Here is a 25,912-nt window from a genome sequence, read left to right as displayed (position 1 = left end):
TAACTTCACTACTGAAACAAATGCAATTTTCTTTCAGAAGAAAAGATTATTTAATGCAACAAAAGCTAATAAACAACATATAGGATACATTTAAGTATTCTTTGCAAGGCAATCAAAAATCAATATACTGTACCTTACAAGTAGCAGAACAGAATGGTGCTAAATCAAGCACAAGAGGAAAATCTACGTGTCTGTTAACTTTGCGAAGACTCAAGCCAGCCTTAAAAAAAAGATTAAATATTTATGTTATGAAGTCAGATCTAAAGCATCACATCTATTAAAACCAGAACAGAAATTCTGCAAGTTTTTCAGATATAAAAATGATGAGTAACACCTTAAAATTGATACAACTAAAGTAAATTAGGCCTCATAAACTGTTACTGTAAAAATTGTTATATACATGGATTTTTTTTTAAGATGAACAATAAGGGAAATAATTATTTTCATCGTGGCTTTTCAACATTTATAGAAAAATAAATTCAATATGATAAATCTGAACTACAAGCCATTATGAAAATGTATCTAGAGTTAACAGCCTGGTATTCCAGCCTAATTTAATTCCTTGTTAACTCTTAGCTCAATTCTTGGCAACTTCATCAAAGCAAGGCAGAAGATGTGTATAATGGGTTTCAATATATTTTTCATTTAATAATAAATACATTTTATTTTTGCTGCTGTTTACGTAGTTAAAAAGTATGCATGTTGGGCCCGGGGGTGTGGCCTAGCGGCTAAAGTCCTTGCCTTGAAAGCCCCGGGATCCCATATGGGTGCCGGTTCTAATCCCGGCAGCTCCACTTCCCATCCAGCTCCCTGCTTGTGGCCTGGGAAAGCAGTTGAGGACGGCCCAATGCATTGGGACCCTGCACCTGTGTGGGAGACCTGGAAGAGGTTCCAGGTTCCTGGCATCGGATCGGCGCGCACCGGCCTGTTGCGGCTCACTTGGAGTGAATCATCGGATGGAAGATCTTCCTATCTGTCTCTCCTCCTCTCTGTATATCCGGCTTTCCAATAATAATAAAACCTTTTTTTTAAAAAAAAGTATGCATGTCCATGTGGGCCTTTGATCAGGGTGGGAAGAACTGAGGAATGGGGGAAGTGGATGAGACAACTATTTCCAATCTCCTTTTTTCTTCCTGAACCTGGGGGAAAAGATTCTTTTTCTTTTTACTAATTTTTTTTTAAATTTTATTGGAAAGGCAGATCTAGAGAGAAGATACAAAGAGAAAGATCTTTCATCAGCTGGTTTACTCCCTAACTAGCCACAATGGCCAGAGCTGAGCCAATCAGAAGCCAGGAGCCAGGAACTTCTTCCAGATCTCCCACGTGGGTAGAGGGTCCCAAGGCTTTGAGCCATGCTCCATGCTTTCTCAGGTCCCAGCAGGGAGCTGGACAGCAAGTGGAGCAGCTGGGACACAAACCTGCACCAATATGGGATACCAGCACATGCAAGGTGAGGATTCAGCTACTGAGCAATTAGGGTACTGTACCAGCTCCATGAGATTCTCTTCATTTCAAAAATTTAATAATATTCACTCATCAAAAAGAAAAAATCCTAGAAATTCAAAACATTGTATCAATGAAAGTAAATGCAAGTGAAAACTAAAAGCTCTCCCATAAATGAGGTATTCTTAAATAAGCTCTTTTTCTATTTTTAATTTGCAAAAGAGACACTGAGACATGTATGCAGTGCACTACATAATGACAATGAAACATTAGCTGACTATTATGAAAAGTAGTGGGTAGGAAACCCATAAATAGAAATGAACTTTGTTGGAATGAGATAGTTAAATCTGACTTGCTAAATTGAGTACACAAAACCTAGTAGATGCAACACTTCATGGAGGACTTTCATGTGTTTAACAACTGGACTTTTATTTGCATACCACTCTCCATAATGTTACTATAAATTACTTGCATTTCTTTTTACTATTCATCTTAAAAGAAAAAATTCTTGTTAAAAAATTTCATTTTCTGGCAAGAAATACACTCATTTTTTTCCACATGATTCTTTGAAAAGCTAAACATGATCCATGGCAAACAATTACATGGACACAGCCCAAGAATAATTATTTACTCTGTATTTAATTCCTTCGCTTTTTTCCCTCAAGTGACCCTGATGAAATTAAGCATCTGATACTAGCAATGTCTGAGGTCTTTACATGTTAATATAGCCTCTCCAATCAGTATTTTGCCTGTAAGAAATTACCCTAATAGCTTTAACATTTATCCATGTTTTATTGAAAATTGCAGCTAAATTGTTTCAAGTACTATGTAGTTTTATTTTCAAACATGCATCAAAAAGTAACTTAAAACTATTTTAGTATTTTCTTTTTTTCACTTTTTAATTTTTTTTAAAAGATTTATTATTATTGGAAAGCCGGATATACACAGAGGAGGAGAGACAGAGAGGAAGATCTTCCATCCGATGTTTCAAATACAAAAGTCATTTTTTAAAAGTGCAAAGATAGGGCCCGGCGGCGTGGCCTAGCGGCTAAAGTCCTCGCCTTGAACGCGCTGGGATGCCATATGGGCTCCGGTTCTAATCCCGGCAGCTCCACTTCCCATCCTGCTCCCTGCTTGTGGCCTGGGAAAGCAGTCAAGGACGGCCCAATGGTTTGGGACCCTGCACCCGCTTGGGAGACCTGGAAGAAGAGGTTCCTTGTTCCCAGCATCGGATCGGCACGCACCATTGCGGCTCATTTGGGGAGTGAAACATCGGATGGAAGATCTTCCTCTCTGTCTCTCCTCCTCTGTGTATATCTGGCTGTAATAAAATGAATAAATCTTAAAAAAAAATGCAAAGATAATGTGATGAGACAGTGTCCTGTATTAAAACTACAAATGAATAAAAAACTGACACCTTAAAACATATTTAGATTGGGGCTGGCAATGTGGCTCAACTGGCTATCCTTCCCACTACAAGCACTAGCATCCCATATGGGTAATGGTTCATGTCCGGGCTACTCCACCTTTGATCTAATTCCTTGCTTGTGGTCTGGGAAAGCAATGGAGAATGACCCAAAATGCCCTGGGACCCTGCACCTGTGTGGAAGACCTAGAAGAAGCTCCTCCTGGCTTTGGGTCAGCTTAGCTTTTGCTGTTGCAGCCATTTAGGTAGTGAACTAGTGGCTGGAAGATCTTTATCTCTCTTTCCTTCTCTGTAAATTTACCTTTTCAATAAAAATAAATCCTTAAAAAATTTTGCATTTAAAGTGTTCCATTGTAGAATCCTACGAGGCTGTGGCCTGCCTTGGAGCCCTTACTAGATTTAGTCCTGGCCCTCTCTGCGCAGCCCACGCACCCTTTCGGTGGGACCAGGAGAGCTCAGGAAGCTGTGTGTGCTTTACTACTTTGCTGCTTCCAAGTGTTCTTAATAAGCTTGTTTTCTCTAAATAACCCACAGAAACACAGAGACAACGCCTAGGTCTCTACCACTTAAGTCTGTAAACATTGTGAATTAAACAATTTCAGAAAAATCTCGTACACTATTATGCATAGGATAGCAGTAAATCCAACATGACAAAATTTAAAATTCAGTCATTTATTGTGCATGGAAACCACTCTGCAAGTCTTCGAGCTCTGCAAAACACTTGGCCAAATTGATTACCGTTCTGTTAAAAGAACTTTACCTGGTAGAATCTTTTCAGATGGAGAATTAGGATAGGTGGAACAGCAGAAATGAGCAGCTGCTTCCTGGCATTCGTATAAACCCCTTGTGTTTTCTGTTCTGCAAAAATACAATGCTTTATTTACATATCATCTAATATAGAACATAAAGCAGCATACCACTTCTTTTTAATGTTAAAGAAACTTCTCTCCTCCTCTATTTCCTTTACTCCTTTCCAAAACCCTACTTGAATGAAAGAAGTTTTTAATTTTTTTTAAGACACATGTGTATAAGGATAAAGAATAAGGATAAGGGAAGTGACATTTGTAACAAAATTTTGGAAGCTGGAAAGCAGACTAGTAGTAACTTAGGCCAACATGCTCCAACCAAACACAACCAGAAGAGCATCTGTAGTTGAAAAACTTGCATTTTTTACTTGTTGCAGGGAAGTGAGAGGGAATACCATGGGGAATTTCAACAAGCATTTGTTGGAAATGACTTACAGGAGTTGGGTGGCAAATTGCACATTTAACCTTACATAATGGAAGTTGGCATTTCTTCCTTACCCTGTGTAGCTATTCTTAAATTACTAGTGAATTAAGCATTTCCTTACGCTGACGCTTTGATATCAAGGGACTTAGTGACACTGGAAAGACAGCCCCTCTCAGGGATAGCTAGTTCCTAGAGAAAGTAAACAACTTAAAACTATCGTGTGCAAATCAACCAGTCCAGAGCCTGTTCCCCAATAATCTTTACTGGGCTCTTATATTCTGGACCTCTCTCCACCCAGCTAGGGGCCAAGAACCAGATAACCAGAGAGAGTCCCTATTCCCTTGACACCGCTAGAAATGTTCACACCAGACCCTGTAAGGCCATTCAGCCTGCCTTGCCTGTTCTTTCCCTCTGAAGGCTGCTGCGTTTCCTCTTATGGCCTCTCCCTCGCACCCTCCTGCTTGACCCTGATGCTTCTCCCCACCACAGGACGCTAGGTTGCACCACTGCTTCCTAGAAATTGTAAGAAGCTGTATTTCCAAAGTTAATAACTTCCTGAGCTGCTGTTTCCATCATATAAATCAAAATAAAGCCTACATTTTAAAACAACTAGACACTAAGAATTAAAAATTCTTTCCATTTAATTAAAGGCTAGAGATATTTTCCTTATTCAACAATTCCCCCTTTTCTCTGGCCAGCTCAACAATCATTATACTGCCAATCTCTTAATAAGTAAAATCTTTAAATCTATGTGTTATGTTGGGTGGATAACACTTTGACGAGCTCTGCAAACCTCATTAATCTCATCATCAGCCTTACTGGTGAAAATAGTTTTAGGAAAAATTTTTTCGTTAGCATTTCAAATGGCTGGTCTTCTCAAAGAAGAGCACTGCGAATTTTCAAGGAAAGATGTGTGCCTCCTGGGCCTGGCACAACAGCGTAGTGGTTAAAGTCTTCGCCTTGCATGTGCCAGGATCCCATATGGTCACCGGTTCTAATCCCGGCAGCCCTGCTTCCCAGCCAGCTCCCTGCTTGTGGCCTGGGAAAGCAGTGGAGGATGGCCCAAAGCCTTGGGACCCTGCACCCGCATGGGAGACCTGGGAAGAGCTCCTGGCTCCTGGCTTCGGATTGGCTCGACTTCAGCCATTGCAGTCACTTGGGGAGTGAACCATCAGACGGAAGAACTTCCTCTCTGTCTCTCCTCCCCTCTGTATATCTGCCTTTCCAATAAAAATAAATCTTAAAAAAAAATGTGTGCCTCCTTTTCTTGAATTTATTCCAACAAAAAGCTACTGAAAATCTACTCTGCCTAGAGTCCAAAGCACTGGTGCAATGATACAAAGAAGACAATCCTGGTGTCTGAGCAGTTTGAGCACGGAGACAAAGTTCTCAGGCTAGTTTTCCCAGGCTCTGTGAAGGGTTACCGACTATCAGACACTGCGTCCACATGGAAAAAAAAAAAAAAAAAACTAAGCTAAGTATTTACCCGCAGAACTGATTTCCTTTGGGTACAACTGCTTCCTTTCCGTACAGTTCTCACATAGAAGCTTGTTATTTCCCATCAGTAATTCCATGGATGTAAACTGGTAGAGACAGGACTGCACTGAACATTCTTTAGAAGTAGTCACGTAGCTCTGAGAAAGGGTCTGAAAAGCATCATGGAGACTGTGAGACCGCAAGTGCTTCTCCTCTCGACAACCCAAGTTGTCTGGTACACTGAGTGGCACACTACGCAGCTGCTGTGCTCTGTCAAAATCTCCATCTCCAATGCCAGGGCTGCTCAGGCGAAGTTCAGAAACAGCCTTGGCCATTCGCTCATCGTCACTGTCCAGCTCCTTAGATGGTGGCAGTTCACTTGCCGATGGACCAGGACAGTGTACCCCTTGGTGCACACAGGGTCTCCTGCTGGGTCTGCACCGCCACGCCGGATTGGAAGCGCTTTCAGACTCGGAGGCCTCACTGTCGGCCCCCACGCTGCTCTCGGAAAGGCTGGCCTCTTTCTCACTGCCCTCGGTGGGGCTTTCGGTCAGCGCCCACTCACTGCTCGCTGCGCTGACAGACGCTGCAGATGTCCCCTTGGTGTTCAAGTTGGACTTCTTCTGGTTTATGATGGCCATTTTTTCTTCTCGGGATGACGGTTTTCTTAGATGTTTTCTGTCATGAATTAGTTGATTCTGTAAGTTGACAGTGTTTTCAAAGAAAAGAATCTTGTGATCTTACTGAAAATAAATGCCAGTAAGTCTTATTTTTCCTATCTGTTGATTTTTTTTAACATTTATTTATTTGAAAGGCAGAGTTATGGAGTTGAGGGAGAAAGATAAAAAGATCTTCCATTCGCAACACAACTTTATTCCCCAAATGACCACATCAGCCTGGGCTGGGCCAGGCTGAAGCCAGGAGCTTCTTTTGGGTTTCCCACGTGGGTGCAGGATTCCAAAGCTTTGGGCCATCCTCTACTGCTTTCACAGTCCATAAGCAGGGAGCCAGATCAGAAGTGGAGCAGCTGGGATATGAACTCGTGCCCTATGGGATCCCAGTGCTTACAAGAGAATTAACCAACTTAGTCATCGTACCAGGCCCTGCAACTAGTCTTTAGGTTGCCCAATTTGCTGTTTTTTTTCAACCAAAATAAGTAATGTTAACTTTGTTTTTGTGACAGTACATTACAGAGATAAACCTAAGTTCAAAACAAGGAAAAAAAAAATCACACTAGTTCCTGTGTTTGCCAAGTATTTCTAAACTCTGTGAGTGAAAATCAGATATTTATTACATCACAGATCCTTGGCCTACTGGAAGGTACCATCCAATATGCTGCACAATGTTGAAATCATATATTATTTTTTAAAAAAATCTTTCCCATTACATATATAATATTAAAGATTAGTGGGAAAATACAGACCCATATGAACTTCCAAAGATCATATAACTAATTAATCTAACTCATCATCATTTCTAATTCAATAGTTCCTAGACCCAGCTGAGCATCAGAATCACCTAAGAGGATTCGTTAATTTTACAAAAGTGTACAAAATTAATTTAGAATTGTTAATTTAAAAAGTCTGAAGTAGCACTTGAGAATAAACAGGTGCTGCTGCTGATTGGCAAGTCAAGAATTTTCCAACAGGACTGTTCCATGTACCTCCTTTATGCTCCCACTCTTAGACATATAAAAGTATCCACTTCTGGAGCCCGTGCTGAGATATAGCAAGTTAAGCTGCCACCTACAATGTTAGCATCCTTTATGGGCTTCAGTTGAGTCCTGGTTGCTCCATTTCCAATTCAGCTTTTACACCAGGGACAGCAGCAGCTGATGGCCCACACACTTGTGCTCCTGCACCCACGTGGGAGACCTGGATGAAGCTCCTGGTCTTGGATTCGGTCTGGCACAGCACTGGCTCTTGCAACCATTTGGGTTGTGCAGCTCTAACTTCACTTTTCTAATAGATAAATCTTAAACACAAAAAATATTCACTTCCAACTATATCTTGTGGACATGTCATATATAATTCACTAAACTCACTCTTTTTAAGTCTATAATATAAATTAGGACCAAAAATTATTCTCTATTTTCAAAGGATAGTGAAAAACTATAGAGAAAAACTACAGAGAAAAGCTCTACCGTAAGAGGTGATACAGGACAGAGGTTAACAAACATGAATTTGGAACCAGCACTCCTGCATTCACTCTGTGCAACTTACTAGCTGAACAATGTTGGGAAAACTACTGGACATCACATCAATACAGTTTTCTCAGCTTCAAACGGAAGTATCAATCACAATGTGTAGTCTGGGTGGTGGAATACATAACAGACACAAAAACCTAGGGCACACTGGCCAGTCCACAATCAGCAGTCTATGTGTTCACTACTATTAATTATATCCATTGAGGAAATGATGGCTCAGGCTCCTCGCAAACATCACCCACGCGCATGTACTGAGGCAGGCAGTGAGGAGGACAAGCTCAGTTCCTCTTCTCAGAGTTTACATTCCAATCAATAGGAGGAAGTATGGGAAGGAGGCAGTGTCTGTGGGAGGTAGGGCACACAGTGACGCACAGGGCCCTTGTCTGGCCTGATTATGTCAGTCTCTGCTACCTGTATGATCCCAGACAGGCTACTCAATCTATCACTTGACTCACCGTAACTGAGGAAAAGAACTGAAGCAAGTGATTACAACATAGTTAAGAACTCAAGCTTTGGGTTCACGTGTTAAGACAACTGAGATGATGGTACTATACAAACCCAGAGCAAGAGAACTAATCCAGAGCTAAAGGGATCAGAGAAAGGAAGCAAGACTGTTCTTAGAAGGTGCAGCAAGATGAGACAGCACAGGAAGTATGGAAGTCCAGTAATGAAACAGAGAAACCAGTTTGAGAAGGAAAGTTCTGTTTCAGAAACTGCTGATTGTAATATGGAGCAGCAAGTGGTAGTGGGCAAATAGCTGAGTGAGAGAGCGGTCAGGAGGCTATATTGTATTTCCACCTTTTCTTTTTTTCTCTTGTAACATTGTGGTAATTCTTTTTCCTCCTGCAATTTTCTAATAAATCTACTCATTGCTTCCTTTCACAATTTCTTTACTGTTTAAAAGCTCTGAGTAAAGTCAGATCTGCCTTTTTTTTTTTTTTTTTTTTACCAATTCTAGTTCTCTTCATCTGTATTCACATTACTATCTTGGTTTTCTCATTTTTACCTGATGCTTTATTATCGCTCATAATAAGCTTCATAAACTTGTTTTAAAGATTTATTTTTATTGCAAAGTCATATATACAGAGAGGAGAGAAGAGAGGAAGATCTTCCGTCCAATGATTCACTCCCCAAGTGACCGCAACGGCCGGTGCTGCACCAATCCAAAGCCAAGAACCGGGAACCTTCTCCAGGTCTCCCACACAGGTGCAGGATCCCAAGGCTTTGGGCCATCCTCCACTGCTTTCCCAGGCCTCAAGTAGGGAGCTGGATGGGAAGTAGAGCTGTCAGGATTAGAACTGGCGCTCATATGGGATCCCAACATGTTTAAGGCAAGCACTTTAGCAGCTAGGCCACCGCACCGGGCCTGAGCTTCATAAAATTTTAATGAGGGCAATGTGGCATAGCACATAAAGGTGCCGCCTACAACCCAGCATCCCATAATCGCACCAATTTGAGTCTCAGCTGTTCCACTTTTGATCCAATTCCCTACCAATGGGCTTGGGAAAGCAGAGGAAGATGGGCTAAGTGCTTGCAACCTTATCCCCATGTGGGAGACCCAGCTCAATCTTCTGCCTTTTGCCTGGTTCAGCCCTAGCCACTGCAAGCATTTGGGGCAGTAAACTAGCACATGGGTGCCCTCTCTTCCTTCTCCACCGTGCCTCTCTCCCTCTCTTGTCTCCCCAGGAAACGAAAGAATGATTTCTTCAGAAAATAAATTAAGGGAGGAAAAATGAGGGAGAGGTGAAATGATGATTTCTTCAGCAAATAAATCAAGGCAGAAAAAATGAGGGAGAAGCAATCTGTACAGTGAAAGAGATTTTAGAACCATGGTAGCCAGCAGAACTTTTCTATATCTTCAAGTCAAACAAATTTTAAAAACCAAAAACAGGGGTCAGCATCATGGAACAGCAGGTTAAGCCATTCCTGCAAAGCCAGCATCCCATATAGGCACATTTCAAGTTCCTGCTACTCTACTACCAATACAGCTTCCCGCTAACACATCTGAGAAAGCAGAGAAGACCTTCCACGTACCTGGGTCCCTGCACCCACTTTGGCAACCTGGATGGAGCACCAGGCTCCTGGCTTCACCTTTGCCTGGCCTTGGTGGCTGTGACCATTTGGGGAGTGAACCAGCTGTTGGAAAATCTATCTTCCTCTCTCTACAACTCTGACTTTCAAATAAAATAAAATAAATGTTAAGGTTTTTTTAAAAAAGCAAGACATTAGCATTTAAAGACAATTGTAAAAATTGTAAAAATTTGGATACTTGTTGACATTAAAAAGCTACTCACGTTTTTTTTTTTACTCATTTCTTAGATATGCCAATGGTATTATTGTTAAATTGTTTTTGTTGGTTTTTTTTTTGGAGATGTGCCTTAAAGTACATATTTGAGCTCTATTTCAAAGTAATCTTGGATGAAGAAAAAATATAGGATAAATATAGCTACAGCATGATTAAACACGAGCTGATAATTTAATTGCAAAAATGGTACAAGGACATTTATTAGAATATTTACTCACAAATGCTCTGAGTTTTACCTTATCTTTGCAAGCAGAGTGCTTCTTGGTAGGTCTGGATTGCTGAGTGTTTTCCAAAGTAACTGGGTCACTGCTCTGATCATTATCTCTGTCCTGGGAACTTCTGTATCTACTCATTCTTCCCACAAGCACAGGTTTTGAAACCTATGTAGATGCCATATAGACAACAAAAAATTCATTTAGTAAATAAATCCTGGACATCATCATTCAAAATTTCCAACACATTTGAGATAAAATTGTTAGTATTAATCCTCATAATGTAAGACAACTTCAAAAAGCTCATGAAATACATGAATTATGAAAAATATACACAAGATTTCAAAAAAATTTTAATTAATTTAATTTTATTTGAAAGAAAAAAAGACGGATGGAGAGATTTTTACTCCTCTGGCTTATTCCCGAATGACTTCAAAAGCCAGGGCTGGGCCAAGCTGGAGCCAGGAGCCCAGAACTCAGTCTAACTATCCCATGTGGGGAGCGGGTTGTGCCTTAGCAACAAGCTAGGCTGGCAGTGCTGAAGCAGGGCAGCAGGCTTCCTGAGTGGCAGTCTAAGTACGTCACACAGCAGATTCTCAAGGCACCCAAAATAAGCTCAGCTTTGGATTCAATTCTTCTGTGAACCTTTCACAGTCCCCTCTCATAAAACAAAAAGGATTTAAATTCCTAGAGAATTAGAACTATGCCATAATTTAGGCACTCATACACAAACTGCAATGTCAAATACTGTATGAACTGAATTCAATGTAAAAACAATTAAAAAAACCAGACACAGATTTTTGATAACAGTCAAAAAATATCTAAATACTATAAATGAAAGAATAAATGCTCTGCACAAAAGGTTTGATTATTTGGTTTTCTTCTCTTACCCTTTCTTCTATTATAGGAAGTGAAATATCAATGAAAGGATCTTTCATGGTAGAAATCTTAAAAAAATAGATTGAGAACTTCAGTTAGAATTCTAATACACATTTATAATTTCATAAAATACCAAAGAAAGCAAACTTTCCAAGCAGCTTAAAATTTTAAGTTAAAATAACTATGAAATGCCAAGAAAAAGCCATGACAAACATCTGAGATACTGTGTTTCATAGATAATTCTATTCTAAATGGCATATCCCACTTTATGATAGAAAAAATCAACTATGTTGAATATCTTGAAAATTTAAGTACTCATGTTGACACATTCTTTGTCTCAATGTGACAGAAGGGGAAAAATTTATATATGTAGTTTTATAAGACTAGAGAGGGCAGAAAAGGGCTATTTAATCCAGAACACAAAAACACATAGGAAGATTCATTTCTTCATTATGAAAATCTGGCAGAAATTTAAATCTAGCATACTTTAAACCAAACACTTTCAGAAATATTCCTTACCAAGTAAGGAACCTATGAAAATTTACACACACTTCAAGCCATTAAAGATGTTCAAGTGAAACTAATCACTAAAGCCCCCTCCCACACCTCTAATAACTTATATAAATTTAAGTCAAATGTGGCAGAATCGCGAAGTGCAGTAGTTATTATTTCTATTGGGACTGCATTTTAGGGCCTTGTGTACTGAACATAGTCATTCTCTTCCCAAAAGTTTTTCTCCCACTTCATTCCAAAGAGGAAGCTAATATATTGCATCATAAAATATCTCACAGGTATGTCAGGATGAAAAATAAAATGACACACATAAATACATCTGCTTGGGTAGCAATAATAAATTATGTTCACTTTCTAGGAATGCAGACTACAATGCGTTAATTTTCAAGAATTATTATGCAGTTATCTGTTGTAAATGTTTAAAATGACTTCTAATAATTTCAAGTGAAAGAAAATGAAGTGACAGGAATCTACTCCATGTTGAAGTGAATTCCCCAGTACCTACATGCGCACATTCTTCACACATTACTGTGCTAGTTAGTTCACCAATAAAGATCCGATCTATGAAGTTCATTTTCACACCTTCTTTTCCATATGCTGTAAAAAATCATACTTTTAATGCAAAAAAATACCAACCATCCAACAGTATAACAAATTAATTTTTACTGGAAAGTTATCCAAGTAAGGAAGACATTCTATTCCACATTTAATAACAGAAATTTGAAAAATTCTGAAGTAAGCCATGGGAGAGAAGTACACTAACAAATTTCACCCCTTTTAGACTTCCTTTTTATCCTTCTAGGGCCTCTATTATTAACTTTAATATAAATATTTAAGATTGCTTAAAACATCATTTGAAGCACTGAATGACAAGAAACATTTACATTAGCATATCTCCATTTTAAGATATATTAATTATTAAAATTATTGAAATACACTAATCAGGGTTCTTCATTAAGAACAACTGTACAAGGGATTAAAAACAGACGTTAGAAAACGGGAAAAAAACAGGAAAAAAATGGGCTTTCAGTCCCAACATGCAGTAGATGGCGCTATCTCAACACAAAGCAGAGTACACCTGATCTATTTTTGTATCTTAAATCCTTACATATAACACAATTTTGGATGGTACAACAATGTAAGTAATATTTGTTTATAAATTATGAATGCTATGTAAATCATAAAACTAAAACAGATGAAAGAAAAATGATAAAACACATATAACAGTAAATCTAAGAATGATGACTTTAACAGTTAATATATCCAATCAATATATACATTAGAGTAAGATAATTTGATAATACCAGAGGATATAAACCCAAATAGCAATACTGACCAATATTAATGATTAGCATTGATTAACAATTGTTTTGATCTTATATTTTGACTGAAGAACAGCAAAAAATATGAATAAGCCACATTCTCCTCAATAAACAATTTCTTTGAAGGAATATTTGGACCTATTATGCAATTTTTTCTAGTTAAAACTAGGTAATTTCTGTGAATCCACAGCCAAACATCTGTTAGCTCCACAATGATACATGTAAGAATGTTAATTTCAACAACCTATCAAGTCTTGCTTAAAAGAGCTCACACAAGGGCATGAAATAACGAAGGTCATTCTGCACTGGATGGTAGCTTCATTATTTAAAATTCACATGGACGCTTCCTAATATTTTCTTTCTACGGTCCACTAAAGTATTTGGTAGCCAGTAGAGTTAAGTACTCCCGAAGGCTATTTCCACAGAGAACTTATACAAATAGTGCTCAGTTCTTTGTTTTTCCCCTGAAAAGAACTTAATATTTTCTTCTAGAAAAAAGTTTGAAGTTCCACAATCAACATACCTTTGACCTTTTTTCTCGTTTCATCATCTGCAGTTTTGGTAGTTGGGTTGTTAAATGCCTTCAGAATGCTGGCTTGTATTCTCTGTAGTACAAAGGTAATAGAATTTCATGAGCAACAGTCATTGCAGGCCTCATACTCTCAATAAAATGACTTTCAAATGGCAAGGTACAGTGTGGGTTACATGCCCTACTCTGAAAATGTCTAAAATTTAAAAATGTCATTCCAGCTCCAATGTTTTAGGAATGCCAATACTCTAAAGCCATATTCTCTCAAGCAAGAGTCAAAATTCCTGTTTCTGTTCTCTGCTACATTTAAAGTATTTTTGTAACACAAAAAATAAGCAGTCTAGTCTCACAGGCTTAACCTAGCTTTAATTCCTTCTCCCTGCACTTCTCCCCTCACCCCTTCCCTTATAATGATACTCCTTAATGAAGAAAAGGCAACACACTGACAATAGAAAATTTCTTCTCTTCTCTATGAAGAAAACTTTGTAAGAAACTACTAAGCTGAATCTCTGATTTTTTAAAAAAATATTTATTTGAAAGTCAGAATTAGAAAGAAAGAGGAAGAGATGGGGAATGGGAAAGATCTCCCATCTGCTGGTCACTCCACAGATGGCTGCACAGCCAGGAGCTTCATCTCAGCGTCGCAAGTGGCGCAAGTTCTTGAGCCATCTTCTGTTTTTCCAGGCCATGAGCAGGGAGCTGGGTTGGAATGAAGCATCTGGGTCTCAGACCAGCACCCACATGGGATGCTAGATTTGCAGGCAACAGATTTACCTGCTAAACTCCTACGCTCTTTTTTTTTTTCTTAAAAGATTTTTTATTGGGAAGTCAGATATACAGAAAGGAGGAGAGACAGAGAGGAAGATCTTCCATCCACTGATTCACTCCCCAAGTGACCAAAATGGCCAGAGCTAAGCCAATCCAAAGCCAGAAGCCAGGAGTTTCCTCCGGGTCTCCCACACGGGTGCAGGGTCCCAAGGCTTTGGGCTATCCTCGACTGTTTTCCCAGGCCACAAGCAGGGAGCTGGATGGGAAGTGGGACTGCCAGGATTAGAACTGGCAGCCATATGAGATCCTGGTGCATGCAAGGCGAGGACTTTAGCCACTAGGCCACCGTGCTGGGCCTAAAATATTTATGATCTTAACAAACTCATTTATTTATGTACACTTATGACTGTAGTCCAGAATATTAATCAACCACAGTAAGCAAAACCCCCAGATTTTAATTGAGCTTTTATGTGAATTTAGGTTTCACCAAAGGTGGATGTCCTCAGTAGCTCTTAGTAAATGACAAGACTTATATTTCTTGATTCTTACGTAGATAATATCCATACTGTTTTTCATCATGTGCAGTTTTTGCGTATTTTTTAAGAACTCCTTGTAATTTATTATGAAGGATCCAATCTCTCAGAAAGCTTCAAAAATTACATAAAACTACAAATTCTGAATGTAGTTTATTTAAGTCAATAACAGTGGTCTCTCACACTACCTGTACCCTTATTTTGAGGATGTATTTTCTTCTTCTGTAATTAATATGACAGCAAGTGAAAGGGAAGTTTCTAAGTTGCTTTTCAAAATATAATTTGAAATTCTTGATCACAAGGTTTAAGTTTCACAAACTTTTAACTTTTGCTTACTTATTTGCAACAGGTATATACAGGCCAAGGCTGAAGCCAGGAAAGGAAAGCTAACTCAGGTTGCCCACGTGGATGACAGAGATCCAGTTGCTTTAGCCATCACTGCTGCCTCCAAGGGACGGTACTAACAGAAATCTGTTGAGTTAGAAGCTCGAGTCAGCAACTGAATCCAGGCACTGTAATGTGGAATGGAGGAATGTTAACCAGTCTCAACTCCTCCCCACTAGAGGTTTTAACACGTCAAAACAGCCTAAACCAGACTTTCCGGTGTGAAAAAAATGTCAGAATCATGTGTTAAAAAAATTATATTGAAGAGAAATTAAAGTCAAGCTGCAGACTTCCCAGTGAATAAACACAATAAATTTTAGAATCTAAGCTAGTTCAGCCTTAAATATTCAAATTAATTAAACATAAAAGCAAATTAAGTAGCCAACTCAAATTTAGAAAAAGGCTGTTAAAACTAAGTATGAAGGCAACTAACAAATTGAAAGCTAATTTTTAGTTGGGGGATAAATAAATCCACTAGCTAGCCCCAGGCAAGGGTGAAAAGGTAACACAACACCTCAGCAATGAGAAACCACTAATCCAATTAAAGACCTTTTATTTTTAAAAAGATGTATTTATTAATTTGAAAGGTATAATTAAAGACAGAAGCAGAGACAGAGACAGAATTTTGCATTCGCTGGTTCACTCTCCTACTGGCCCCACGCTAGGAGACAGAGCTCCAGCTGGCCTTTGAGATGGGCAGCAGGCCCAAGCATTTGGGCCATCCTCTTCTGCTTTCCCAAGGACATCCTAAGTGGAGCAGCAGAGACACTAACCAGATCTCATACGGCATGCCAGTGTCAGGCAGTGGCTTTACTTGCTGCAGCACAATATTGGCCCCTAAATTTTAAATAACCGAGAGATTACCTTTTCCAACTCACATATAACAGCATTTTAAAATATAAGAGGCGCAATCTCAACATTTTCCAGAAAAACACAATTATTAAAATTAATCCCAGGTGAGGCAGCAAACCTTCAAACTATCATGGGGGGGAGAAGTATGTTGCTGAACAGTAGTTTTATGAAAACCCAAGGCCCTAACAAAGGACGTTCCTTCAACACAGGAATGCCACCAAATGCGTATTCCAGGGAACAGCAAAACAGAACAGAAAATTTCAAATTATTTTCAAGAAGCATAATACTGGTTTGAAAAAACAGGGCAGATACTGTAGAACAGAGTTTGCACATCATAAAAAAACCAGTATGGAGTTCAAGAAACGTGCCAATGTAAGCAGAAAAAAAACCCCTGTATTTTCAAATACCATTTCCATGATTTTTTTCAAATACCTGTGCACATAACAAATTGAGAAATATTAACCTTGTCATTTATTAAGAGCTACTGAGGACATCTACCTCTCATATGGGAACCAACCAGTTTCACTCCCAGCTGCTCCACTTCCTATCCAGCTCCTTCTTAATGAACCTGAGAAAGCAGCAGCAGATGGGTCAAGGGCCATGTGGCCCTTGTACAGAACTGGGAGATCTGAAGGAACTCCTGGTTCCCAGCTTCAGACTGACCCAGCTCAGGCTATTGTAATCATTTGGAAGAGTGAACCAGTGCACAGTGCACAGGAGATCTCTGTCTCTCCCTCTCTCTATAACTCAAGTAAAATAAAACAAATCTTTAAAAAAATAAAAGAGGCCCTGAGGTGGCACACATGCCGGGATCCCATATGGGCGCCGGTTCTAATCCCGGCGGCCCCACTTCCCATCCAGCTCCCTGCTTGTGGCCTGGGAAAGCAGTCGAGGATGGCCCAAAGCCTTGGGACCCTGCACCCACATGGCAGATCCAAAAGATGATCCTGGCTCCTGGCTTCAGATCGGCTTAGCTCTGGCCGTTGTGGTCACTTGGGGAGTGAAGCAGCGGATGGAAGATATTTCTGTATCTCCTCTCTGTATATCTGCCTTTCCAATTTAAATAAACCTTAAAAAAATTTAAGTATATTTGAAGAGAATAGTGAGCAGTTATAGGAACTATAATGTGCTAGCCATAATCCAATTAATAAATTTAGTTTCACAATTATGAGGGGGGTGTTAAAAATCTATTTTGAGGGCCCGGCGGCGTGGCCTAGCGGCTAAAGTCCTCACCTTGAAAGCCCCGGGATCCCATATGGGTGCCGATTCTAATCCCAGCAGCTCCACTTCCCATCCAGCTCCCTGCTTGTGGCCTGGGAAAGCAGTTGAGGACGGCCCAATGCATTGGGACACTGCACCCACGTGGGAGACCTGGAAGAGGTTCCAGGTTCCCGGCTTCAGATCGGCGTGCACCGGCCGTTGCGGCTCACTTGGGGAGTGAATCATAGGACGGAAGATTTTCCTGTCTCTCCTCCTCTCTGTATATCTGGCTGTAATAAAAAATGAATAAATATTTAAAAAAAAATCTATTTTGGGCCCGGCGGCGTGGCCTAGTGGCTAAAGTCCTTGCCTTGAATGCACCAGGATCCCATATGGGTGCCGGTTCTAATCCCGGCAGCTCCACTTCCCATCCAGCTCCCTGCTTGTGGCCTGGGCCCAAAGCCGAGGACGGCCCAAAGCTTTGGGACTCTGAACCCGCGTGGGAGACCCAGAAGAGGTTCCTGGCTCCTGGCTTCGGATCGGCGCGCACTGGCCGTTGCGGCTCACTTGGGGAGTGAATCATAGGATGGAAGATCTTCCTCTCTGTCTCTCCTCTCTGTATATCTGACTTTGTAATAAAATAAATAAATCTTTTAAAAAAAATCTATTTTGAAACACAGTCATACATGGAAGATTTGCAAATATGCAGTTTAATATAAAACAAGAAAAATCATATTCTGCAATCTTGTCTCCCCATCACCATTCCACAGGTTAAAAATAGAGGATCGTGGGCCTGGAAGCATGGCCTAGCGGCTAAAGTCCTTGCCTTGAACGCGCCAGGATCCCATATGGGTGCCAGTTCTAATCCCGGCAGGCCTGTTTCCCATCCAGCTCCCTGCTTGTGGCCTGGGAAAGCAGTCGAGGACGGCCCAAAGCCTTGGGACTCTGCACCCGCGTGGGAGACCTGGAAGAAGTTCCTGGCTTCTGGCTTTGGATCGGCATAGCATTGGCCATTGCGCTCACTTGGGGAGTGAATCATTGGACGGAAGATCTTTCTCACTGTCTCTCCTCCTCTCTGTATATCTGACTTTCCAATAAAAATAAAAAAATAAATCTTTAAAAAAAAAATATGGAGGATCGTAGGGTCAGCACCCTGGTGTGACAGGCCGAAATCAGCCTGCTAGTACAGGCATCTCATATGGGTGCCGGTTTGTGTCCTGGCTGCTTCACTTCTAATCCAACTGTCTGCTTATGGCCTGTGAAAGTATCAGAGGATATCCTAAGTCCTTGGGACCATGCGCCCACATGGGAGACTGGGAAAAAGCTCCTGGCTCCTAGCTTCAGATCAGCTCTGTTCTGGCCATGGCCATTTGAGGAGTGAACCAGGGGATGAAAAATATTGTTTCTTCTCTTTGTAAAATCTGCCTTTGGAAAAAAAAAAATCTTGGAGTATCATTAGTGTCTAAGAAGCTGCCTGATAACTTTTTTATATTACGATTATTTTATTGTAAAGTCAGATATACAGAAAGGAGGAGAGAGGAAGATCTTCCATCTGTTGCTTCACTGCTCAAGTGACTGCAACGGCAGGTGCTTGAACCTCTGCTACTTTCCCAGATGCATTAGCAGTGGGTGGATGGAAAGCAACGTCACTGCAACTCTGATATCGGATGCTGGTGTTGTAGCTTCCACCTGCTGCTCCACAACCTCATTTCCTACAGCTCTCACTTCTGTCAGGAGCATTACTGTGTGAAAACTGGTCACCAAAGCCTTACCAAAAGAGTGAGCTGTCAAAGCTGAAAATTTTTGCCAATCTAAAAGGTGGAAAAATGATCCTTCATATAGTTTGGTGTGAATTTCTCTTTTTAAATGAAGCAGAGTCCTTGAATGCTCTCCCAGAGCACAGGCAGGAAGCTGGATGGGAAGTGGAAGAGCCGGGATTAGAACTGGTGCCCATATGGGATTCCAGTGTGTGCAAAGGGAGGACTTTAGTCACTAGGCTACCATTCCAGACTCTTCAAATATACTTTAAACATTAATGCAAAATTCAAAACATTAAAAATATATATACTGTGCTGAAATATACACTAAGAAAAACAAAAAACAATAAAATGTCCCCTGGGGCCAGACATTTACTCTGCTGCTTAAGCCATCCCACTTCAGAGCATCTGGGTTTGATTGCCCAACTCCAATTCCTGACTTTGGCTTTCTGCTGATGCAGACCCTGGGAAGCAGCAGTGATGGCCCAAGCAACTGGGTTCCTGCTACCCACTCACACAAGACACTTGGATGGAGTTCACGGTTCTCAGCCCCAGCCCTAGTCCTGGGGCCCGTCGGCCATTTCAGGGATTTGGTAAGTGAACAAGGTTTCTCTCTCTGCTTTTGAAAGGAAGGACTTTCACAAAGCTACGAAATATTAAAATAACCTCCAATTCAGACTCAAAAGATCTGAAATAATTCAGAATTGTTTAAAGATGACTTTCACATTAAAAAATTTTAAATTAAAATAAGCAAATTCAAGTGGTACAGGTTCCACAGGAAAAATATTTAACACATCTAAATGAAAAAATTCTAAAAATTACCGAAGTTTACCTGTAAATAGTTAAGAACTATAAGTAGCTTTTCAGGCAACTAAACAAGAAGACCTATACCTCAACCTTGAAATGTCTAAATTCACTCTACAACTTGAACTTTTTGCTAATTCATACAAAACTTTCAATGGTTTGATTTGCTTTTGTTACATTATGAAATGTCGTATCACCCTCTTTTTTAATAAACAAGAATTAGCTGTGATACCACACTGTTAAGAGAAAAGCAATGACCTATCAGTTATTAATTTTTAAATATTAAACTTGTTTGATTTTATCCTTCCCAGAAATTTATATTTTCTGTTCTGTGCTAGTTGATTCACCAAGATGAATAAAACAATTGAAAAAAAAAAAGATACAGACTTTGGTTAGGGAGCTGCTGTCAACTGTAGCACATTAATCAGCAGAACCAAGGTTCAAGCCTCCATTTTAATCACCTTTCAAAACGAAGAATGCAAAAAAAGTGCAATTCAAGTTACCTGAGATATTTTACTTATTTTAAAATCATCTTAGCCAGCACTATATTAAAGGGATATATCTTAAGGACAATACAAGTGTAATATCATTAATTTAGTGATAGCTCAAATTAGAAGAGAAAAAGCAAACAAGCACATATAAGTTAAGAAGACTGCCTGGAAAAGAACCACTTCTCACAAAATTCTTTTGTAAATTAATTATAATTTCTGTACAATGATTCATTTAGCACTGGGTTCAGCAAGAATATTCTTCAACTTTATAGACACAGGGAAAAAATGTTAATGAAACCACATGAAAAGAGGTCAGCAGTTTTTAATCATCACTGAGATTCTGGTGGCAGACCTAACACAGCAGCGTTCTTCAGTCACAGCACACATGGCAGTGACACAGGACAACAGCAGCACGATTAGCAGCTGTGGCGTTCCCAGGCCAGACAATGCAGCTCCTTGCGGGGGACACACTGTAGCCGCCTGCCATGAATCTCCTCCCCCAAGAGATTGAATGGACCCACAGACTTGACGTTTTAATTTTGCCACACCCTCTGACGCCTTCAGAGGAAGATCACAACTTTCAAAGCCAGCATGTCTGGCTGTACTGTGTGAGTCTTTAAGATAATGTGCATCCAAATGCACTTTTTAAGACCAAATAATAATTTCACTGTAGGAAACATCACCATCAAGTTGTAGAAGTAACACAGAAGAAAGAAAAGGATGGATAATTTTATCATTCTATTTGTAATATCAACAGAGAAACCCAAAGCAAAAGAGGTAGTAAACAATTAAAAATGATACACGGCCATTATGAAGTAAAAAAAAAAAATTAATGTAAAACATAGGGAGAAAAAAATCATTGTAGCAATTGAGAATGATCAAGCATAATTACTCCTTAACTCTGACATCACCCACAGGTCCTTGGGCATCATACTGCATTTACTATTCCTAATAAAAGAGCAGTCTCACCCTACTTCACAACCATTGATCAACTCCCCCAACATGCATGTCAATAGATCATACTTACTGGATCACACTTAACAGCTCTCTAAAAATAGTGGAATCATTAAAATTAAAAAAAAAATTATTTAGACTGAGTGTGGGTGATTAGGCACTAAAACTCAACTTTGGTATTTAGTATTGTATAGAATGAGACTGAATATACTTTCTTACAGACTAAAAGATGTGAGTTTGAAACTCTAAGTTACCAGCTCTGAAACTAAGAAAATGTGATCAAATATGAACTTATGGGGATTATGCTAATGTTTCCCAAATTTAATTATAAATATCTTCATCGATTTTTAAACAAAATATAGACAAAAACAAAATGCAGCATAATCCTGTTAACTTACCACTTTTTGCAGTTCACAATATAATCAACATCACTACAAAGCCTCAAGAAAGCAGCTGCTATAATTACTTATAAGACTATTCTGGTTTTCTTAACAATTCAATTCTCCAAAGTGGCTGTCATTCCACAAGCAGCCACGAAACCTCTATGGATCTGGCACATGAGCTAGAGATAACACAGTGCCATTCCTCACGGGGACTCCAAAGTAAGGAAGGTGACAGATAGCACAGAGGGCAGCAGGGTTCATAATCAAAATACATAAAAGCTGAGAGGTGGCAGAAGATGGTAACGTCTTCAAAATACTGAATTCAATGAACTTTTTTTTAAGATTTATTTATTCTTATTGCAAAATCAGATGTATATATATATAGAGAGAGAAGAGAAGAGACAGAGGAAAATCCTCCATCCGATGATTCACTCCCCAGGTGACCTCAATGGCTGGAGCTGCGCCAATCCAAAGCCAGGAGCCTGGAGCCTGGAGCCTCTTCCAGGTCTCCCATGCAGGCGCACGGTCCCAAGGCTTTGGGCTGTCCTCGACTGCTTTCCTAGGCTGTAAGCGAAGAGTTACATTGGAAGCGGGGCTTCCGGGACTAGAACCAGTGCCCATAAGCGATCCTGGCACATACAAGGCGAGGACTTTAGCCACTAGGCCACCATGTCCGACCCTGAATTCAATGAATTTACTGTGAAAGTCTAAAAACAGCCTTTTATAGATGTATTGTAACACACACCATAATATAAGGCAGTGACAAACTCATTGTTTTTTTTAAGGTAACTTGTAAAAAAATGTTAGATCCCTAAATTTCTCCTCACTGAAAATTGGCATTAAAAGGTAGGGCCAGGGCCCAGTGCGACAGTGTAGTGGCTAAAGTCCTCGCCCTGCACGTGCCAGGATCCCATATGGTTGCCGGTTCTAATCCCAGCGGCCTGGCTTCCCATCCAGCTCCCTGCTTGTGACCTGGGAAAGCAGCAGAGGATGGCCCAAAGCCTTGGGATCCTGCACCCACTTGGGAGACCCACCCGGAAGAGCTCCTGGCTTCGGACTGGCAGAGCTCCAGTCGTTGCGGTCACTTGGGGAGTGAACCAGCACACGGAAGATCTTCCTCTCTGTCTCTCCTCTTCTCTGTATATCCGCCTTTCCAATAAAAATAAACAAATGTTAAAAACAAACAAACAAGCAATAAAAGAAGGTAGGGCCAGAACAGTGCTGTAGCAAGCTAATCCTCTACCTGTAGAACCAACACCCCATATGAGCACTGGTTCTAGTTCTGGCTGTTCCACTTCCTGATCCAATTCACTGCCTGGGAAAACAGTGGAAGAGAGATGAAGTCCTTGGGCCCCTGTACCCACATGGGAGACCCAGAAGAGGCTCCTGGCTCCGGGCTTCAGATCAATGGCTGTTGTAGCCATCTGGGAAGTGAACCACTGAATGTAAAATCTGTTTCTCCTTCTCTTGCTGTAATTTGTTAATGTTAAATAAGCCATCCAAAAAAAAGTATAGATGTATTGCAATATTAAAATTCTAAGTAGTATTTCTTTTTTAAAGTAGAAGTTTAGGGAGATTTCATCTTGCCAAACACTTATGAGCAATTCATTTATACTTGGCAGGCAAGGATTTAGCCACTGAGCCATCACACCAGGACCAAAATACTTATTTTTTAAAAAAATAATTTTGTAAAAAAAGTAATTTCATATAGGAGAAGAGGCTGGTGCAATGGCTCAATTTGATAATCCTCCAACTCTAAGCACCAGCACATGTGTAGGCACCAGTTCTTGTTCTAGCTGTTCTGTTTCCCATCCAGCTCCCTGCTTATAGCTTGGGAAAACAATGGAGGATTGCTGAAAGTCTTGGAACCCTGCATCTGTATGGGAGATCCAAAGCAGGCTCCTGGCTCCTGGCTTTGGATCAGTTCAGCTCTAGCCACTGCTGCCGTTTGGGGAGTGAACCTGTGGATGGAAGATCTTTCTCTTTGACTCTCCTCTTTGTAAAATCTGCCTTTCCAATAAAAATAAGTAAATCTTTAAAATTAGTTATAGGATAAATTGCTGGTGGTGGCAGCTTATTCTAGCAGTTAAAACGCCCACAGCCCAAACTAGCTACAGTTAGTTCTTGACTCCAGTTTTGCACCGTTGCAGACCCTGGGCTCAAAAGATTGGATCCCTGTCATTCATACAGGAGACTCAGAGTTTATGGCTACTAGGTTTGGCCTGGCAGTCTTGGTTATTGTAAGGATATGGGCAATGAACCAGTGGATGGGACCTCTCCCTTTCTGGGCCTCATTTTTTAAGTTACAATAGAAATTAGTCTTTTCAGTTTGCATTGTCTTCTCAAAGGGGATAGGCAACAAACAACAAGAGAGCTGACCTTTGTTTCTTCTGTCCTCACAACATCCAGCAGGTAATGGAGAAGCTCCTGGCTGTCCTGTTGTTGGAAATCTTTAAACCGAGGTGCCCTATGATTTAAAAGCAAAACAGGAAGGAAAAAAGTCATCATCCCAGTGTTTATCAACAATGTTACTCTAATATATAACCACTTTGAAATGACAGAGTCAAAGCTTCAATATCCTACTTTCTTTTTTTTTTTTTTAAAGATTTATTCATTTTATTACAGCCAGATATACACAGAGGAGGAGAGACAGAGAGGAAGATCTTCCGTCCAATGGTTCACTCCCCAAGTGAGCCGCAACGGGCCGGTGCGCGCCGATCCGAAGCCGGGAACCTGGAACCTCTTCCGGGTCTCCCACACGGGTGCAGGGTCCCAATGCATTGGGCCATCCTCAACTGCTTTCCCAGGCCACAAGCAGGGAGCTGGATGGGAAGTGGAGCTGCTGGGATTAGAACCGGTGCCCATATGGGATCCCAGGGCTTTCAAGGCGAGGACTTTAGCCGCTAGGCCACGCCGCCGGGCCCTCAATTTCCTACTTTCTCAATGAAGTAGAAAGAAAATGGGTTTACTGTTTCAGTTAGGATGAGATCTCGAGTGTGCACTAAGGGAATGGTTATCATTTATGAAGCAATCACTATACACATGACAATCAGTACCAGGCATTCTACATGTAACTTTTCCTGGACACACTATTTTTCTTAAAAAGTAAGAAAAAGATAAAACCCTCTATTTTTATTGGAAAATAAATTTTTATTTATTTTATTTTGTTATAGAGATCTGAGCAGGTCCAAAGTCAGGAGCCAGGAGCTTCTTCCAAGTCTCCCATGTGGGTACAAGGGCCCAAGGACTTCAGCCATTCTCTGCTACTTCTCCAGGCCCTAAACAGGGAGCTGGATCAGAAGTGGAGCAGTTGGACACGAACAAACACCCACATGGTATGTCAGGGCCCCAGGCAAAAGCTTAGCCTACTTGGCATGGCACTGGTCCTGGATGCACTGATTTTACAGTTTATATATAAGAACTGAGAGGGACTGTTTAATTTAACAGGTCATACAACTAGCCAAAGAACAGTATTCAAGCCTCATTTACTGTGATTAATTATACGCTTGCTATATACAGTCAAAAGAAAAGCAGAACTCTTTTATATTAAAGTACAGACTGGAGTGGGGCAGTGACACTGCAGTGTAGTACTTAAAGCTGCTGTCTGCAACACCATTATCCCATTTGGCTGATGGTTCATGTCCTAGCTGTCCCACTTTTGATCCAGCTTCCTGCAAATGGCTGGAAAAAGCAGCAGACCAAGACCCAAGTACTGAGCCCCTGCCATCCTTGTAGAAGAAAGACAAGGAAGAAGCTCCTGGTTCCTGGCTTCAGCCTGTCCCATCCCTGATTGTTGTTGCCATTTGGAGTAAATCAGCAGATATCTTTCCCACTTGACACTCTGTAGCTCATTCAAATAAATAAGGAACCTTAAAACAAACAAAAAACACCAGACTGAGGCAGGCATTTCACAAAGCAATTAAAACTTCTCTTCGAATTCTTACACTCCATATAGGAATGCCTGGTTCCAGCCTTGGCTACTCCACCTCTGATCTTGCTGTTTCTACTAATGAAAATTTCCTCAATTTTGAAGCAAGGCACCTATGAAAAAGCCTACAGTTATCATTATGAAAGACTGAATGCTCTCCCTAAATTCATGAATAAAGCAAGGATGTTTACTTTAATTTGTTAACATTATACTGAGAGTCAAGTGAAAGGAGATATAAAAGGATTAGTTTGGAAAGAAGAAATAAAATGGTCTTCATTAGCAATGGCATTATTCTCCAATAGGAAATTTCAAGGAAT

At 40.3% G+C, this 25,912-nt stretch overlaps 1 protein-coding gene across 5 annotated transcripts in view; it reads right to left on the bottom strand.

Moving 5' to 3' along the window:
• Window positions 1-25,912, bottom strand: part of USP45 (ubiquitin specific peptidase 45) — a 72,065-nt gene that overhangs the window by 5,296 nt on the left and 40,857 nt on the right. For 3 of the 5 annotated variants that reach the window (XM_004580358.3, XM_058660513.1, XM_058660520.1), the window contains exons 9-16: window positions 24,047-24,134; window positions 13,536-13,617; window positions 12,196-12,287; window positions 11,189-11,245; window positions 10,323-10,466; window positions 5,586-6,273; window positions 3,630-3,727; window positions 134-220 (exon numbers count right to left, since the gene is read on the bottom strand). In XM_004580358.3, coding sequence (XP_004580415.2) covers window positions 134-220; window positions 3,630-3,727; window positions 5,586-6,273; window positions 10,323-10,466; window positions 11,189-11,245; window positions 12,196-12,287; window positions 13,536-13,617; window positions 24,047-24,134 — 1,336 coding nt within the window. The remainder of the gene's footprint in view (window positions 1-133; window positions 221-3,629; window positions 3,728-5,585; window positions 6,274-10,322; window positions 10,467-11,188; window positions 11,246-12,195; window positions 12,288-13,535; window positions 13,618-24,046; window positions 24,135-25,912) is intronic. The other 2 variants (XR_009244928.1, XM_058660529.1) reach the window with 2 other exon arrangements.

This window comes from Ochotona princeps, chromosome 1 (genome assembly GCF_030435755.1).
Source record: "Ochotona princeps isolate mOchPri1 chromosome 1, mOchPri1.hap1, whole genome shotgun sequence".
Taxonomy (NCBI): Eukaryota; Metazoa; Chordata; class Mammalia; order Lagomorpha; family Ochotonidae; genus Ochotona; species Ochotona princeps.
The sequence above is the reverse complement of the archived record's forward strand: the minus strand, read 5'-3'. Positions and strand labels throughout refer to the sequence as shown.